Consider the following 19226-nt stretch of genomic DNA (forward strand, 5'->3'; position numbering starts at 1 on the left):
ATCATTCCGCGGACGCAACAATTTATAAATTATTTATCATTAGTATATATTCAAAATATACATATTTCACGTTTCGTTTTATTTCTTTGATAGTGATTCAATAGTGATTTTAAATTGTAACATATATAATAGATATACTTATAAAAAATATTCCATTTTATTTTAAAATGATTAAAACATTTATAAAATTTTTTATTAATATTTTCAGATATTTCTTATGTTTTATAAAATATTTCATGTTAATATAGTTAATTAGTTACTTTATTCTTCAGCTTTTATGCCAAGAATGGACTTGGTAACAAAAATTCTACATATTCATCCGTCCATACCTTTTACATCTAAAATCTAAGTCGCTAATTCTTCTTATATATTTCTATATTTCTATCTTTATACCTTTTACATTTCTTTTTACATATATATACGTGCCTATCTATTTACTTCGATATCAGCATACACACATGTCTATCTATTTACATACCTATACACTACATATATCTATATATATACCTTCTTTTACATTCCTTTACAAAACTTTAACGTTTTTTTATCTTAACCTATCATATCACATAGTATCACATTTCATTTTCTTTTATTATCACATATTTCGTTTATATTTATACCTTATAACTTATTATTTCCTTTGTACTTTATATTTATTTCTTTACCTCGTTATTACTTTTACCTATCTTTTATTTTCTACTTCCAATTCTTTCCTACCTTATATAAGCTCTTCTGATTGTTCTATATACTTTTTTCTTTTTTCTCTTTCTTTTTTCTCTTTTTCCTTCCATAATCTTTCTAGGGTTTTTCCTTTCTCTTCCTCCAAGTCATCATTCAGTAATTTTTGAATCCTCTCATTTACATTTCTTCCTAGACCCACAAACCATTCCTTCACTTCTACACATTCCCCTACATAATGTTCTATATTATCTAATTCTTCTTCACAAAATATACATACCTTATACTCCTTTTCCATTACCTATTTTCTCTTTCCATATTACCGCATCTTAGTCTTAATAATGCTCTTACCTTGTCATCTATTCCCTCCATATCCAAAATATCTCTTCTTAGATAACTAGGTCTTTCTATTCCTACTTCTACTTCTTTATATCTTTTATTATATCTCGCCTCCCTTATCCTACTATCTACCGTTTGCCTCTGTATATCTCTTTCTCTATCTTTTATCACATTTTCAATTTCCATCTTTAAACCACTATTCCACATATTCTCGACTTCCTCTACACTCCATTCATTCCTATTGAAAAATTTTTCTCTTTCTCTACTATACAATTCTTTATTTACCATATTTACTTTTTCTATCCAATATTTTTTCATTAAGTTCTTTTTCTCTTTTTCTCTAACTTTCCATTCAAAACTCAACGCTCTAATTCTCCACCTAATTTTTAATTTTTCCAGACCTAACTCTTTCATCATAATGTATCTCGGAGTGCAAAAATCTAATCTAAAAATCCACCTATAATCTAGCATTACCTTTTCTAGCTTCTTTTTTTCTTTCCATCCCCATATTTCTACTCCGTATGACATTACGCTCTGTACTAGATAACTATATAATACCCATCTCCTACTAAAATCGTCTCTACATATTCTTTCTCCTAAACCCCATACTCTACATGCTGCTATACTTCCTTTCCTACCTAATTTCCTAATATGATCTTTATAATTACATTTCCTGTTAAATGTGAAACCCAAATATTTGAAACATTTTACTTCCTCTATTTCCCTGTTTTCCTATTTCCATATTTCTTTGTTACTCCTCCCGCTACTATTAAATATCAATACTTTAGTTTTTTCGGTACATAATTCCATTTTGCTTTTTCTCAGAAATACTTTCAATGTATCCATCATATCCTCTAATGCTCTAATGGGGCACCCTATATATTTTTACACATTCTTGTAGCTCATCTCGAGGGCTTTCCAAAACACTATAATTAAGTTAGTTTTCATTAAGTACTTTTCGAAAATATATAGGGTGTTCCATTTAAAAAAATTGAAGTGACCTTCACGTGACCTTCAAATGACTCTTCAAGGTCAAATCAATGGTACCATCTTATGGCCCCCTCGAAACCATACAAAACATGTCTGAACCATTTTTCTCTAAAATCAAAAATGAGAGAGATATTTGGGGTGGACACTTAAAATGGGACACCTTGTATATATATATATATATATATATATATATATATATATATATATATATATATATATATATAATTAATGTTTGTTTAAAATTTTACTTTTCTTTTTTAGGAAGGTATGTTTAACAAACTACAGAATTATGTAAAATTTGAAGAAACAAAATGGCAGTCGCAACTTCAGCAGAAGGAGAATGAAGTGGCGAAGCTTAGAGTAGAACTTAACAATTTGCAAACCAATTTAATATCAATCGAAGCGGTAGGGAATACAAAGATTTTTATTTTAAAGATAGAGATTTTGTAAAACTAATATAGCAATATATGTCTTCTACTGTTATCTTTTTTATAGATCAAGCAGAAAGTGAAAGGATTGGAAGATCATATAGAATAAAATCGTACTGAAATGTTATTTAAAACCGAGCAAAAAACTACACCTATTGGAGAATTAGATGGTCATGAACTGATCACTTTAGAACAAGTACAAGAGATAAAAGATAAATTTATCGCTGATACTTTATTACTTACATGTGTTCTTTTAATTGTATTAATTGTATAATAATTTTATTTATTGAAATTTAATGAAATACACATGCATATAATACAGAATATCGATGCTATTTATAATGCATTTTTTGTTATCGTTTAGGAGAAAGCACGGTTATCGCAGGAACTGGAAATAGAATGCAGTAAAAGGGCGTTAGATGCCGAAGTTATGAAATTACGTTTTATATATTTTAAATTTTATAAATATTTTATTAAAAACTTTACAAATGTTACTAATTCTTGTTATATTAAATATAAAAAAAAAATATCGAATATAAAAGCCTGTAAAAAAATATAAAATGAAAATATATATATAAAAGAATGTAAAAATTCGATGTTAAATTAATGATAACATATAAGTTTCTCAAAATTTGACGAACGCCTTCGTTAGAAGAATCAATACAATCAAAACAGCTGGTAATACTGTTTTTAAATACATTTCTAAATTCATATTTATTTTAAATAAATTTTATTTTTTATTTATTATTTCATACTAGTTTCTGATCGAGTTTAAAGGAATAAAACTTTCAAGCAAAAAAACAGAAGCCAATCAAAAATCGCGTTCGTAGTAAGCAGTATATTAGCAGTACATTAGAAAGGTAAAAAGTAAAAATTGATTACTAACGCGAGTTCTAATTGGCTTCTTCTTTTCTGTTTTCTGCTTTTATGCGAAAGTTTAAATGCGGTTAGGTTATGGTGATTAAAATTTTATCTATTTTTAAAATTTCCCCTTAAATCTTTATTCGTATTCTGATAATTTGTCACTTTTTCTGAGTGATATATTCATACAAATCGTAATCGATTCTAAAAGTACAGTAGGCGCCAATAATGCCTTAACATATGAAATTGGTCACATTCGGGGCTAGTAATAACTAAACGCATCTCATCAAGCTATTCATGAATCATGACTGTTAATTTCGAAAAGGAACCGACAACATTATTTTGGAATTGTGTCCACACACATCTGTTTAACAGTTTTAAATGCAATTTATAATAGATTGTAGGCATAATTTCGAAACAAATATTGTCGGTTCCTTCTCTAACTAACAGTCACGATGCATGAATAGCTTGATGAGATGCGTTTAGTTATTACTAGCCCCGAATGTGACCAATTTCATATGTTAAGGCATTATTGGCGCCTACTGTACATTCTTGATTTTTTTCGATTAGGAAGTCTGTCTCGTTTTTTGATCCTGTCAACGAAATTTGGGATATGCTATCAAAAGCAGATAATTTGCGAACTGATCAGATGAAGATAATAATGCAACGCTTTCACGAAATTGTATATCATCTATTTTATTTTTTTTATGCTTCTCATGCAATTTCTTATCATACACAAACACACAAACACACACACACACATACACATATACATGTATATACATTTCTTATATAAATATCATACATACACACATGCACGCACGCATACACACATATGCACGCATATATATATCTTAAATAATATAAATATATAATATACAAATATACACACACACACGCACATATATATTTATATTATATATTTCTTATAGTTATATTATCTATATTTCTTTGATTTTATCTTTTTAATAACGATTCTAATAATTGTGCCATGATATCTTTTAAGGAAGAAAAATATGAGAAATTAAAAAGTAATATGCCTCAAGTCCAACGTAATTTTAAAATATTAAGAGAAAGATATATAAATCTTAAGAACGAGACAGAAAAAGCCCGCAAGAAGTTATTACAAATGCAAAATACATGCAAAATGCAAAATAATCAGAAATCTGTATTCTGCAAAATGAACGCACCGATAGATTCCAATTCTACTCGTATACATTTGTCAAGTACAGGGTAAATACAAAAAACACATATTAAGCTATTTATTTATATTTTTCAATAATTATTATTATATAATATAATAATTAATATAATATAATATAATATAATAATATAATATATAATATAATAATATATTATTATTACGAACGAAAAATATTAAAAGATCTGAATAATGCGATTCTTTATTAAACATTTTCTTAATGCATTTATTTCTTGTTTACAGATGTGCCTCAGCATCAGTGAACTCTTCGAAATTCTCTAATGCGATACCTAAATATCAAATCGATGCCGATGGGTTTCGCGTACCCAATCCAAAATCCGGCAATTCTCTTTTTAAAAAAGATACGAGTTCAAATTACAGTTTCATGAAATAATTTTTCTTTGTGTTTTTCTTTCTTTATATATTTATATAATCTAGAATTCATTATATTATCATACTTAAGTTGTACATGAAGTGAGAACTAATAAGTTTTATTTACAGTTAAAAGAATAGTAATCTAAAGATCAAAAAATATCAATAAATATCAAAAAATATCAATAAATTTTTGTTGTGTATTAAAAGAAAGATCCTTATAATGTGATGTGTTTCACATTATATTAATTTATTCATATCATATTATAATTCACTACATTATTTATATTTCTTCAAACTTTTATTAGATTATTAATTCTGCACACATATAAGATAATTAAAGTTAGAGTTAACTAGGAGTTCTAAATAACATGTAAAAATAGAAAAAATATGAAAAATATAATTAGTATTATTTCTTGTATTAATATAAAATAATAAAATATAATTATAAAATAATAAAATGAATTCTTTTTTCTTTTATATAAAAAAATATATTAATATTTGTAGATAATATTTGTAAAGGCAAAATATATACATAAATTTTGTGAAAAAAATTAGAAACATATTGTATTAAATATTAGAATAACATAACTACATATCTTAAAATATATATTCGAAGGCTGTCGTATAATTTTGCAAAGCAATTAATTAATTGCATGATAATTTATCGGTTATATATTTTATTTATTAATTATACATATTAAAAAGGAATTGTAAAACTAAATAATCAGTAAGTGAGCGGAATACAAGAGAATAATATGAAACTATAAAGAAAAGAGAGAAAACTGAAAAATTAATAAAGGATCATCATAAAGTAGAGTTGCAAGAGCAGATCTTACTTTTATTGTATACATATATAGTATAAAATAGTGGCCGTGACATTAATATCATCTCGCCATCTCTTCTGGTTACATATTGAATATGATTCAAATAATACAAGATATAAAAAAATATTCTATAAATAAAACTTATTTATTAAACATAAACTTAAAGTTATTATCTAAATCCATTTAAAATATTATAAATATAAAGTTATTATTTAAATCCATTTAGAATAAAGAAGCAAAAACAGAGATGAAGATTGTTTTATTTGAAGCAGTATATAACCGATATATCACACAGTTTTGGCTATCACCAACAAGATATAGTAGTATCTCGTCACTAATAAAACTAATAGAATTTTTTTACTTGCATGGATTAGAAACTTGTTATTAAAATATTAAGAATTTCGTGTGAAATGATCCAAAAAGCAATTTTTTACTTCTAATGTTTCAAATTCTTCGTCAATTGAATTAAATATTCTATATCAAATAAAATAGCAATCTATTTTACGATATTTCCTACAACAAAGATTAATATATATTAATTAATACATATTTAATATATATTAATTACTATTTATATATAAAAAGTTATGTACATTATATAAATTGTATATATATTCCAATCCTTCCGAAATGTTCTTCTAATAAGGAAATCGCTAGTTAATTTTCGTCGATTTTATTCTTAATGAAAATGTTGAGGAAAGTCGTCACTTTTTTGAAGTTTAAAATTTTTTCCATCATATGTCTTTTATAACTATTTCATTTAAAATCAACTAAAATTTTATTTTATCTGACATTAATTAAGAAGTGAAATTTTGATAACATTTTATATTAAACTTTGCCTGACATTAATTGAAGAATCAAGTTTCATTAATTTTTTAGTTCTTACTTTTAAAAAAGTATAATTTGCAAAAAATCTTTTTAGATGCCCTTTTATCTTATATATAATTTGGATATAGTAGTATTTTTTATATATATTATTGATATCTCGTTAAAAAATAATTGTCTTAAAATTAGCCAAAGAATCTGTTATATTAAGTCACTCAATGGTTTTAAAACACTCTATACATATAATATACTATACCTATAATATGGCTTTTGAGAAAATGATTCAAAAATCAATTAAACCTTAATAATTATCTTTAGAAAACATCCTAAGAGATTCTTTTAATAATATAATCATTTGCTACTAACATTACGTACTACATATTTAATCAAGTATCGATATTATACGTAAATATATTTTTTTCTCACTTCAATGCAGTCCTTTACGATCTATTTTTGACAGTAACGATCAACGAAACTCAAACTTGACAAACGCGCGCCCGAAGATAATTCAGGCTAACGATCGTCTGGAAGAGAAATGAAGACGAGCCAAGTTGAGACTGGGAGATGTGGGATCAGCTACCGGAGCTGATACTGACGCAGATATTTGGTTACCTGAATCGGGCTGATCGTGTCAGCGTCGGTCAAGTCTGCCGATCATGGAATCGCACGTTATCCTCGCCGGTGCTCTGGCGATCCTTCACAGTCCTCATCGATCGCGAGTTACGCGGTGACTTCCCTTTAGCCGGAGAATTAGCCGTAAGAGAATTTTGCAATAAAGACTGACAGATTCTTTTCAAGTTAATTTAAATCAACAACTTGCTTATATTAGAGAACTCGTATATAAAAATTGAATCATCTTCGTATCGTGATCGAATTTGGAAATATTGAAAGAAAGTTCTCCATAAGTTAGCTCATAAAATAGATAAGTAAAAAGGAAAAAATAATTGAGTAATAATATGAAAAACATTCGTTATTTAATTTTCTTATGATTTTAAATTCTCAAATATATTGCAAATTTTTATTGAAAAATCTACAGATCCGAGAGAGAGAAAAGGATTCCTCATTGGCATTTAAGTCATTTTAATAACTGTCATTTTAATAACTGTCATTTTAATAACTGCAGCCTTGATAATTGAAACTTCTCATATAGTTTATTATGACATATCATCGATATACATCGGATTCAGTTGATTAAGATAGCTAAATTTATTGTCAAACTTTACAGGCGAAATATGGACAGCATATGCGTAGCCTGGAACTTGCATTTTCACGACCGTACATCTTATCAAGGCAGATGAGAATTACTCGCAACACTCAAGCTGAAGCCGGTGCCGATTTTCTCGCGATCATTCGCGCTAAAGATGTGCAGCTGCGACAGCTGATATTGACAAATTGGGTATTCGGCTACAAATGGGGCAACAGGGGAATGCTGCTTTGTGCCCTGGCGAATTTTTTGCGGTGAACACAAATTCTGTCCTCTTCTTTCCCTATCAATTTTAACACAATCGAGCGAATTACGAATTGTTATTCAATTCTCAGCGGTCAACGCAATCTTGAAATCCTGAGCTTACTGAACGCCGACTTTGGTGTAACCGACGTTTTGCGATTATTGGGAACAGTTGCCAAAGGATCTGGCGAACGTTTAGTCTCTTTGGATCTTCGCGGCGCTTTCAGAGAGTGGCAAGCTCCTCATGATAATCCGAGGTTCGGAAAAGCGGGAAAGAAAAAAATAATTTATTAATAATGAACAGATACACAAATATAATGTTGCATACACACATACACACAATATAATCACGATAAAATAAATTGTGTTAAATAACAATATCTATCAATATCACATACACGCGTAATTTCAAGACAATTTGCTTACAATAATTATTGTTATTTTTTAATGTAATTAATTTAATCATGTTTAATTTTAATTATTTTTTATGATATTAAAATTGTTAATCTTCATCATTTTGCAGATATTTGCGTTTACTGAGTCGTTTTCACGCTCTAAGTTTGTTAAAATTAGACTATCCGGCTCTATCGAATCATGCTCTGAATGCTCTTGCGAGTGGAGCATCGACGCTGAAGAGTCTGTATATATCTGTGAGAGATTCGGATTCTAGACAACACATGGTAGCGGATGCTGCTTGGCACAACTTAGTGCTAGCTTGTCCCGATTTGACAGTATCCTATATTATAGGTATAACAGAATGTTGCTATTATTCTAAGATTGTATTTTACCTGCATTAAGATCAGGTCTACCTTTGAGAATTTGTTTTTTTTTTATTAAGATTACATTGATTATATCTCCTTCACGATTTAAATAAGTTAGATTAATAATTTTTATTTTTTTTTATGTATCTTTATAAAAATAAAAAACGAAGCTTAAATTAACACAAGAATACATAGGTTTAGTCTGTTTTTTATTAAATCACATGTCATATTTCTGGCAGATTTATGAGAATTTTATTGCACCATTTATCTTTTCAAGTTTGATTTTCAGTGAATATCTCGCACTACGAAGACATGTATTACTTGCTATTACCCAGTGTCCCCTTAGCCAAGTTTCACATGTTCAGCGGACATGTATGGGATCAGAGCAGATCTCGGAATTTTAGAAGCACGATCAATCTGCTAATTACTCAATACACGAATACATTAGGTATTTCATAAACTATGCTTTTTAATTAACTTTCAGAATTTAAATATTAATATATGCACTTATAACGTATATTTTTCAATTTATTAAACAAATTTTAATCAGTTAATTTAAGCTTTTCGATAAATTTCTCTCTCTCTCTCTCTCTCTTTTACGTTTAACATTACATAAATTATCATAGAGAAGAGATTATTTAATAATGAATAGCAAAAAATATTTTCTTTTACAGTCGAAGTTATGCTGCAACTTAGGAACAATCGCGAATTACTCGATGATTTACTAGTATCCATGTTGATACATTGCAAGCGATTGACGAGATTGCAATATGATGGAATTATAAGAAATTTCGGGACCTTGCGCGAAATATGTCAACTTCAAGCTGAATGTAAAACACGTAAGTAAGAACATTCGTTATAGTATCAATGCAAACTCAATCGAATGAACGTGATTACAGATTTTAGGATGATACATGTGAAACCTCGGAATATTAATATCCAAAATCGTGCTATATTGAATGATATTAATTATCAGTACGATCGTAAAATGCACGAGCAAGGAGTCGATTTCCGAGTTGAAGATCCTACCTCGATCCTATTCTTCTATTGATAATTGGTCTTACTTCCGTCAATATTTTGGAGTTTTTAAAGAAATGCTTTACTTTACTTTGATATCAATGTTTTGTGATATTTTATTTCAAGAATTTTTCTTTTTATATATATATTAAACAATATAATGAATTTTAAAAATTATCTAAAAATGAAGTCATATTATATGATTGTAATGTATAACAGAATTATAATGTATAAAAATGTAAAAAAGTATTAAAATTTATAATTAAAAATGTCGAGGGTTAATATAATTAGACTCTCACTCTCTCTCTCTCTCTCTCTCTCTTGATTTCAATCTTAAAGAATTTATGTTTCTGTACACATGTTTGGATAAAGTGTAAAAATATCTGTATATAAGTATCATTACATAATAAAATTTTTTATTTATTTATCATATAATAATTGTCGATTTATTAAATGAATTTATATAAATTCGTCAAATTTATCTATTTATATAAAAAAATCGGCATATAAATTTTGCATTACTTAATCTGTATTTTTACATTATTCGTAAAAAAACGATTAATTAACAATATTAAAGTGGCGATTATTTATAAAAACATCTATGATATATTAAAAATGATATTATTTATAGGAATTGACTTACATTTTAGAAGATAATAGATTCGCTTATATAACGATGAATATTATACAATCAAATGTCTGTATAATAAAATATTGTGATCTCTTATGATCTCTTATGCGCAAAATTTGTAAATCAGTTAAATGATTGCAAAGAGATATTCTTCTGCTGTTCTTTTGTAGATTTCTTTCGCTATAAGAACATGTAACGAGAAAACAGAATATTTTTATACATGTAGCATAAGAGTTCAATCGAGAAGAAGTGTAACAATAAGAACGTTATTTGACGACTTTATAATACAGACATCTATTATACATATTATGGTTGAAAATATTTTGTTATAAAAAATATATAAAAATGTATAAAAATAACTCTAAATTGTATGTATATCAAAAAATGCATCACATTTCTGATCGTCAAATACATTTAATGAAAAATTGTATTTTTTATTTTCTGAGTCAAATGACCTATATAAAACTTAATATAAAAAAGCTACTTCACGCTACGATATTATTACGTCTCTTTTAAGCAATAAATGTGTCATTACATATTACTTATAATTAACATATATATTATAAGTATACAATTAATGCCACGGACGGCTTTTTTTGTTACCAAAATGGCGAGTGATATATTCATCTATCATTTTGAAATAAACAGTTTTATCCCGAATCATTATTTTTTTTAAACTTCAGCGTTTATAGATTTATTCATTCACATAAATTTACTAAATCTATCCAGACAACGCAAAGAGACCTTTGAAGAATTAGAACGCGTCTTTAAATATCTATATGATATTTCTCAAATGTTTGTGTTAACTAGATCTCTTCGTCGGAGGATTAGCTTATCAATCCCGTAAGTGCAAGTCTTCAACGACAAGATTTCATATGAGTATTAAGAACAGTTCGTGTGATGAAACCCTTACCGCATCGAGGACAAATGTACGGTCGTTCGCCCGTGTGATATCGCTTGTGAACAACCAACGTGGATCTCTGCGTGAAAGCCTTGCCGCATTGGTCGCAAGAATACTTCCGTTCTCCGGTATGTATGACCTTGTGGGTCCTCAGCAGGGTCTCGCAAGCGAAACATTTGCCGCACACCTCGCAGGTGTACGGTTTTTCGCCGGTGTGCGATCTGTGATGAATTTCGAGGCCCTTCGCCGTCTTTAGCTCCTTGCCGCACTGTGCGCAAAGATACCTACGTCTCTCGTAGAGAGACGGATCCCCGTGGGCCTTAATCTTGTGCTGCTTCAGCATCGATTTGTATTTGTAGACCTTGTCGCAAGCATCGCATTTATGTTCCGGTCCATTCTCGTTGGATTCCTCAATTCTCTCATTCGACATGACTGCAGGATCGTAGTGGTAGAGACGATTATGCTCCTTCAAGCTACATAACATTTTCTTTTATAATCTATATCGCGCGCTCAATATCACTTTTATATTGTAAAATTAATTGTGATTTAAAGTATTGATAGGACTATTTTTAATTAGAAAAGAAACTTGCTTCTTCAAGGCAGATCAAGAGTCGCTATTGAGCATTTTCTGTCAATAGTAAAAATCAAACTAAGAGAGTGGATATTTTGATATATTGAGATATGATCTGAATATTTGAAAAATCTTGTTGAGAATTTCGAAAAATCGAATTATGAAACATGAAGAAAATATAAATAAATTCCTATGTTTTAATTGCGATCAGAAAGGCATACCTGTACACGTCATTAAAGATGCTACCACACGCGCTGCATTGTTGATACTGCATAAAATTGTGCATCGTCGTGTGCGTGATCAGAGCGTCCTTGTCGACGAAATTCTCGCTGCAAATCTCGCACGTGAATTTCGAGGCTCGATGGTGTCGTTTTCTGTGCCTTTCCACATCGGTCGCGTTAACACCCATGAAATTGCATTCGTTACACGGCACCGTTTTGAGCGTGTGCGATTTTTTCACGTGGGCGTTAAGCATGAATTGCTGGGGATAATTCTTTCCACAAGTGACACACTTGAAGGGTCGATGAATGCCGTGTGCTATTCTCAGATGAGCGACTAATCTTGTAACGAAGTGGAATTTCTCTCGACACAGTTCGCAAATTTTCTCGCTACCTTCGAATCTGTAATCGTTCAAGACAGCAAGCGTTTCCATAACGAACTGTCTCTTTTTAATGTTTAATCATAAACTATTTAATTAAAATACCTTCAAAGAGATTATGTTGTTAAGTACGTTTTTGAACAAGTAATTGTAAACGGATGTAATTGAGTTTCTACACAGAGCTACTACAAATCATTAAATAAAAATTTATAAAGTTTCATTAAAATCAGATTCTTTATTTGCTAGTAAGTATTTAAAAAAATCTATTACAATGGATAATCTTGCTTCTTTATATCTTGAATATTTAAATTTAATTATTTGGTAATTATATTCTTGATTTAAAAGTAGATGAAAGGAAGATCGATTTAAAGTCTTGAAGGAAAGCTAATTCATAGAATTTTATTCAAAAATAAATTTACTATAATTTTACGATAGAAGCTAAAGAAAATCTAATTTTAATAATAAATTGAATCTAAAAATTTCAGTTTTTATAATAATTGTATATTGTATAATTGTATATTTAATTCTCTATTGTAAATGTGTGAGAGAAAAGTATAAGCAAAAAGTGGAAATCATGTAACTCACTTTTGTCCAAGATCAGGCAGGTCCCCGTTTTTCACTTTCAAATCGTGATTATTCGTCCATGGGCTGCAATAACCAAGGTAGATACACATTTACATAAAGCATCCTAGGCACTGCAATTCTACTAACATTCATTTACTCATTTATTTTCAGTTACTTAGGATAAAGTCGATGCTTTAGTAAATGCGTTTTCGCAACTGAAAAGAATCGTTAATTAACTTACGCGAGATATCGTATTCAATCGCGGTTTGGATCATAATCAAAATCGTTTCTCGTTTATACTGTTTTATTACAATGTATTACAATCACAGTCGATAAATCAATCTAAAAGGAGATAAAGATCAATTGATCCTTCATCGTATCTTCGGCTGCACGGTTTTCTCGTGCACTTTGCGATGCCTCTTGAGCAAAGAGTTGGACACGAAACTCTTGCCACAATCCGGACACTGATAAGGCCTCTGATCCGAGTGATATCGTAGATGTAAGACCAACGAAGTCCTCTGTGTGAAACTTTTACTGCACTGTGGACACACGTATGGTTTGTCACCTGTGTGCGTTCGTTTGTGGATAGTCAGGTTCTCTTTGCTGGCGAATCTCTTGTCGCACGTGTCGCATTCGAAGATCTTCTCGCCCACATGATTACGTTTGTGCACCGTTAATCGTCTCAAGGATGACAATTCTACGCCGCACAAATCGCATAGGTGTTTCGTCGGAGCGTGTTCCGTGAATCCGTGCTGATTCTTCATGTGTCTCTTCAGCAGTCTTTTGTAGACGAATCTTTCCGGACAGAACCTGCACACATGCCTCGTCTTCGTGTTCTTCGTGGTCTGTTTGCTCGTGTGATGCGTTACCAAGTGCACTGACAGGTTCTTCTTGTAGAAATAGTACTTGCAACAATGCTCGCAACGATACAAATTCTTATTTGTATGCGCATTCTGGTGTTCCAGATATTCGGTCTTGTGAAAGAAACCCTTGTCGCACAACTCGCATTTGAAACTATAATCCTTCGCGTGTCGACGACGATGGCATTCCAGATTGGATTTTTGATTAGTGCTATACTCGCAGAGATCGCAGATGAACATCTTCAACCCGGTATGGATCAGTTTGTGGCGAGCTATGTTCATCGGACTACGAAACGTCTTATCGCACTCGTCACAGCTGAAAGCTCGATCGATATTGTGAAGATTCTTCAGGTGCTCCACGAGTTTTCGCGTATGGCGAAAGCAAGCTCCGCATTTGACGCATTGATGCATGGCGCGCGACTTACCCCTTCGTTGCCTGAAATAACGGAGGGTAATGAGAGATATGTGTCTCGCGATAAAATCTTACAAGAGTCGAATTAAAAATTAAGTAGGATATATGTTTCTTATTGTAAAAAAGTGCTATATATTTAAAATATACTTGTGCGCATAAAAATCTTCGCTAATTTATATTCATCTCTTCATTTCAAATTATTTGTTCTTTTTTATTAATCATTCTTTTTAATTAATTGTCTTTAATAAATAAATAATATGATAATATTAAGAAACATTAATAAAGATTAATGTATAAATATGTAAAGGTATTAATGTATAAGTGTGTAAAGGTATTAATGTACAAAATTGCAAAGCGCTTAATTATTTTTTATAAAATTTCGATGAAATAGAAATAAATCATTTATGTTATGTCTGCTAAATAAAATTTTCTTCATACAAATCACAAAATAATTATTTTAAATATTTTATTTAAGCTTAAATCTTAAATTTTTAAGATAGTAAAAAATATTACTATCGTGTTAATTTGTAAATTATTAAATATATGTATTAATTTTATAAAACAAATATATATTACAAAAACGATACACATTATATTATTTCATAAAGCAAAGAAATAAAATTATATTTAAATTTTCTTAAAATAAATTAAAATATGAAAACACACTTATTGTTAGATTAAATTTGCATTTGCTTGATATATATATTTAAAAAACAAAGATAAAAAATTATACTATTTAAAAAAATAATGCATATATATGTAGTATATACAATAAATTATTATACATTTTCTAATCGTATCCAAAAATTTAGATATTTTTTATAAGATAGATATAGATATTATTTAGATATTTTATTTCTTTATTAAATTTCAGGGGAATATAATACCAAAATAACTGAGCAAAACTTTTTTATTTAAACGCAGTAAATACACAGTCATTTATATACACACTAGCATGATAGAGAAAAAAAAATGTATGCTATATAATTTTTAATTGAAAGTTATTGTGTGTGTGTGTGTGTGTGTGTGTGTGTGTGTGTGTGTGTGTGTGTGTGTGTGTGTGTATATATATATACAGGGTGGTCCACGTAAAGTGTTACAAATTTATATCTCGGAAACGAAGCAATTTAGAGAAAAATATTTCAGACAAAAGTTGTATGGTTTCAAGGGGGACATAAGATGGTGTCATTGGTTTCATCTTGGATAGTCACCTGAAGGTCATGTGAAGGTCACCTCCAACTTTTTAAATGGGACACCCTATATGCTTTTGCATATTCTTGTAGCTCATCTCGAGCTTTCCAAAACACTATAATTAAGTTAGTTCTCATTAAGTACTTTCCAATGAGAGGAATCAATTGGTGTAAAGGAAACACATAATTGTTTCGAAAAAAAAAATGTAATTTGCAATTAACAATTACATTTTTTTTTTCGAAACAATTATGTGTTTTCTTTACACCAATTGATTCCTCTCATTATTTTGTACATAAAAGTATTAAGGTAAGATAATCGAAAAATGAATATTTTACAAGATATTTTACGGTTTATGTAAAATTAAGAAATGATTTCAAGCCTCATAACTCGGAAAGTACTTAATGAGAACTAACTTAATTATAGTGTTTTGAAAAGCTCTCGAGATGAGCTACAAGAATATGCAAAAGCATATAGGGTGTCTCATTTAAAAAGTTGGAGGTGACCTTCACGTGACCTTCAGGTGACTATCCAAGATGAAACCAATGACACCATCTTATGTCCCCCTTGAAACCATACAACTTTTGTCTGAAATATTTTTCTCTAAATTGCTTCGTTTCCGAGATATAAATTTGTAACACTTTACGTGAGCCACCCTGTATATATATATATATATATATATATATATATATGTATATGTATGTACATAGAACCTTCGTGTAAAAATTTTCTGATATTTTTTGAATCTGCTTTTTTTTCTCGTTATTAAAAAATTACATACTTATATATGCATGTATGTGCTTGCATATAGAAATCAGAATTATTATATCAAAATTATTACAAAAATTTTTCATTACAATTTAAAATCTCATTTTCTGCCATAAGCTATATGTCTCTCATTTCAGTAATATATTTAAAAGTATTATATATTGAAAACAAATGTTAAAACTTATTGAATGACAAAGGTGAACGTTACATAAAAAATAAAATACTTAAAATTAGGAACACAGAAATTAAAATATAATTTCTAAAATGTATAACATGAATAAATTCAGCCATTTTAAATACAAATTCTGTATTTTAAACTAGTTTTGAAAGATGGATTTTTCAATTAAATTTTTTTCTTACTAGATAATTTTTAATTTTAGAAAACAAATTCTTCTTCGAAATTCGTGATCATAATTGATCTGTCATGTATTTATATGTATGTACAAGAACATCGTGTATTTTAAAATTAATCTGAACGAACTTCATTAATTTCGGACGGCGAATTGTCGTCAATGCAGCGGAATTCTTTCCGAATTGACATTTAGCTATCTAACGTTATTTTATCTTGTTGCTGCGTGAGAGAAACTCCCAGTTCTTGCGTAAAGTCCATGATTATTTTTTTAATAGATACTACAGGTAACGGCGGCAGTGGTCCAGGATGACGTTTCCTATGGCAAATGAGTCCCGGCTTCTGTGCAAAAGTTTGGCCGCAGATATCGCAAATATACGGTCTCTTGCCGGTGTGAATTAATATGTGTTGCTCTTGCGCGGTCTTTCTAGGAAAAGTCTTGTTGCAAACTGGACAAGAGAATGGCCGAATACCCTGATGGATTCTCAAATGAAGATCCAAATCTCTCTTCTGGCCAAAAGTCTTGCCGCATGTAGGACAGACGACCTTTTCCTTCCGTTCGTGCCAGATTAGATGCTGATTCAGGTTCTCTTGCGTGGTCAAGCCGCGTTTGCATATCTTGCACTCGTAAGCCGGCTTATAGTGTCGGTACTTCATGTGCGCCTTGATGGCAGGCACATTCTTACACGCATGTCCGCAGATGCTACAAATGATGGGTGGTTCGCCACTATGCACTTGATTCATATGTTGCTTCAAATCATTCTTGATTTTGAACTGCTTCTTGCAAACCGTGCAGATATACTGGAAGCTACTAGTGTGTTTCCTTATAAAGTGATCCTTTAGGGTGCATTTATTGTTGCTCTTGTATTCGCAAATGCTGCAAGGATAGAGTAGAAGTCCGTGAACCTTCTCGATATGGCGCTTTAGATCTCGTTTCAAACTGAAACTCTGGCAACAGGTTTGACACTGGTACTTGTGCTGACTCATGTGTTTTATCATAGTGGATTTGTCGCTAAAACGTTCGCCACATGTGGCACATTCCAAGAAGAGCTCGGATTTCCTCTTCTTGATCTTGTTCTGATCGTGATTTTGCTTTTTCGTATCTTTCCTCGTACAATGATTTTCCAGTCTCGGCATTTTTCTTTTTTTAGTAATGTGCCGTTTAAGTCTATTTGGTAACGAATCATATTCAGGAGTGCATTCTATGCTTTCGACAAGCGAATGTTCCGAATTATTGATGTCCACGACGTTCAGAGGATCCATGGGTGAATCGCTAAAACATAAATTACATATATTGAATTAAATTTTATTACGAACATCTCATGATCTATCGCTGGATATTATGCTTACTTACTTGAGATATTAAGAATGTGTCGAATTTTTTCCGGTTTTTTTACTCGAAAATATTTCTAATCTACAAAGAGAATGTAAAAAATATCGTTCAGTTAAGTCGTAAATATAAATTATAATTTATGTAATAGAAAATATTTTTAAATTCAATGATCCGATACACATTAATAAAAAATAACTGACTAATTATTTGAAATTAATTTTTAGTTAATTAAAATTTTATATGTTGCACTTTTTCATTTTTAACAAAAATAAAATAAAATAAAATTAATTCATATTTATATAAAATTTTATCATCAAAATATTTTCTGGTAAAAATAATACATTAAATAATGATCAATATTGTTTTCATTAATCGTTTCATATTAAAGTCGTTTTAATTAAATTCGCATTTCTCATTCAATAGTTGAGTAAAAAAATATAATGCTGATATTTCTTTCTCAATATCCATTTTAAACAAATAGAACATTGTGTGTGTTCTTTAATTCTTTATATTAAACTCTTATTATCACATATATAAGGAAGCCACAATAAATATATTCAAAATTTATAAAAATTACATATTTATTGCAAATTGAATACACAATACAACAAAAGAATTATAAAAAGATTTAAATTTGGAAACTTGAGAAAAACTCTATATGTATATATATAATTTCTATAATACATTTCTGCTGAGAAAAAGTCCATGTATAGACCATGTATAGACTATAATGTAAAAGTATAGTTTATAAAAATATTTATAATAGTTATAAAAATATTATATATTTATATCTACAAACATATAAAAGAAATATACCTCTCTCTTTTACATAAACAAAATGTAAAAAATATTTTTTTGGAAAAGTAACTTTTTCTGAAATTTTTGGTCCTTGCGACTTTTCTTATGTCAAATGTTTAATTATTCTCTCTCTTGTGTAATAACGAAGTATTCAAAATGCAGTTGATTTCATCTTATCATGTGCAAGACAGAAATATTATAAATTTCTTATTCTATCTTTATGACTGTGTTTTTTCTTGTGTATTCTTTTGTAAACTCCGTGACAATGTTCTTAATGGAGACTACAGGCAACGGGGGCAGTGGACCAGGATGTCTCTTCCTGTGACAGATGAGACCGGGCTTTTGGGCAAACGCTTGGCCGCAAATATCGCAAATATAGGGTCTCTTCCCAGTGTGGATCAACACATGTTGCTCCTGTGCTGTTTGTCGTCGAAACGTCTTTCCACAGACGGGACAGGGAAAAGGCTTTATTCCAGTATGCACCCTCATGTGTGAATCAAGATCGCG

General features: G+C 29.7%; 3 protein-coding genes and 1 long non-coding RNA gene across 8 annotated transcripts; 3 read left to right on the plus strand and 1 right to left on the minus strand.

Annotated features, from left to right (window-relative positions):
* The first annotated feature begins 2158 nt into the window (after positions 1-2158).
* On the plus strand, positions 2159-2632 carry LOC145972388 (uncharacterized). The gene is made up of 3 exons (XR_014439144.1): positions 2159-2170; positions 2269-2412; positions 2503-2632. It is a non-coding gene; the product is annotated as an uncharacterized LOC145972388 (long non-coding RNA).
* A 941-nt stretch (positions 2633-3573) lies between these two features.
* Positions 3574-5107, plus strand: LOC145972049 (uncharacterized). Of its 2 annotated transcripts, none has more exons than XM_083100264.1 (3): positions 3574-3978; positions 4303-4529; positions 4741-5107. In XM_083100264.1, the coding sequence occupies exons 1-3, from the start codon at positions 3910-3912 to the stop codon at positions 4889-4891; spliced, it is 447 nt and encodes a 148-aa protein (XP_082956390.1). In that variant the 5' UTR covers positions 3574-3909; the 3' UTR covers positions 4892-5107. The 2 variants fall into 2 exon arrangements, with proteins under 2 accessions (XP_082956390.1, XP_082956392.1); XM_083100266.1 differs by having other exon boundaries at positions 4303-4522.
* Positions 5108-6892: 1785 nt separating this feature from the next.
* LOC145972057 (F-box only protein 39) lies at positions 6893-10013 on the plus strand. 3 transcript variants are annotated; one of them, XM_083100273.1, is made up of 8 exons: positions 6893-6911; positions 6982-7277; positions 7747-7979; positions 8061-8225; positions 8492-8715; positions 9019-9177; positions 9404-9568; positions 9629-10013. In XM_083100273.1, the coding sequence occupies exons 2-8, from the start codon at positions 7086-7088 to the stop codon at positions 9778-9780; spliced, it is 1290 nt and encodes a 429-aa protein (XP_082956399.1). In that variant the 5' UTR covers positions 6893-6911; positions 6982-7085; the 3' UTR covers positions 9781-10013. The 3 variants fall into 3 exon arrangements, with proteins under 3 accessions (XP_082956399.1, XP_082956398.1, XP_082956400.1); XM_083100272.1 differs by lacking the exon at positions 6893-6911 and having other exon boundaries at positions 6938-7277; XM_083100274.1 differs by lacking the exon at positions 6893-6911 and having other exon boundaries at positions 6938-7277; positions 9636-9724.
* Positions 10014-10201: 188 nt separating this feature from the next.
* On the minus strand, positions 10202-13079 carry LOC145972061 (uncharacterized). 2 transcript variants are annotated; one of them, XM_083100281.1, is made up of 3 exons: positions 13033-13079; positions 12071-12513; positions 10202-11751 (listed from the first exon to the last, which is right to left on the minus strand). In XM_083100281.1, the coding sequence occupies exons 2-3, from the start codon at positions 12499-12501 to the stop codon at positions 11235-11237; spliced, it is 948 nt and encodes a 315-aa protein (XP_082956407.1). In that variant the 5' UTR covers positions 12502-12513; positions 13033-13079; the 3' UTR covers positions 10202-11234. The 2 variants fall into 2 exon arrangements, with proteins under 2 accessions (XP_082956407.1, XP_082956406.1); XM_083100280.1 differs by lacking the exon at positions 13033-13079 and having other exon boundaries at positions 12071-12683.
* Between the last annotated feature and the right edge of the window lie 6147 nt (positions 13080-19226).

Source organism: Camponotus vicinus, unplaced genomic scaffold, assembly GCF_025532165.1.
Source record: "Camponotus vicinus isolate PSW18456_S1 unplaced genomic scaffold, iyCamVici1.0 SCAF_5, whole genome shotgun sequence".
NCBI lineage: Eukaryota > Metazoa > Arthropoda > Insecta > Hymenoptera > Formicidae > Camponotus > Camponotus vicinus.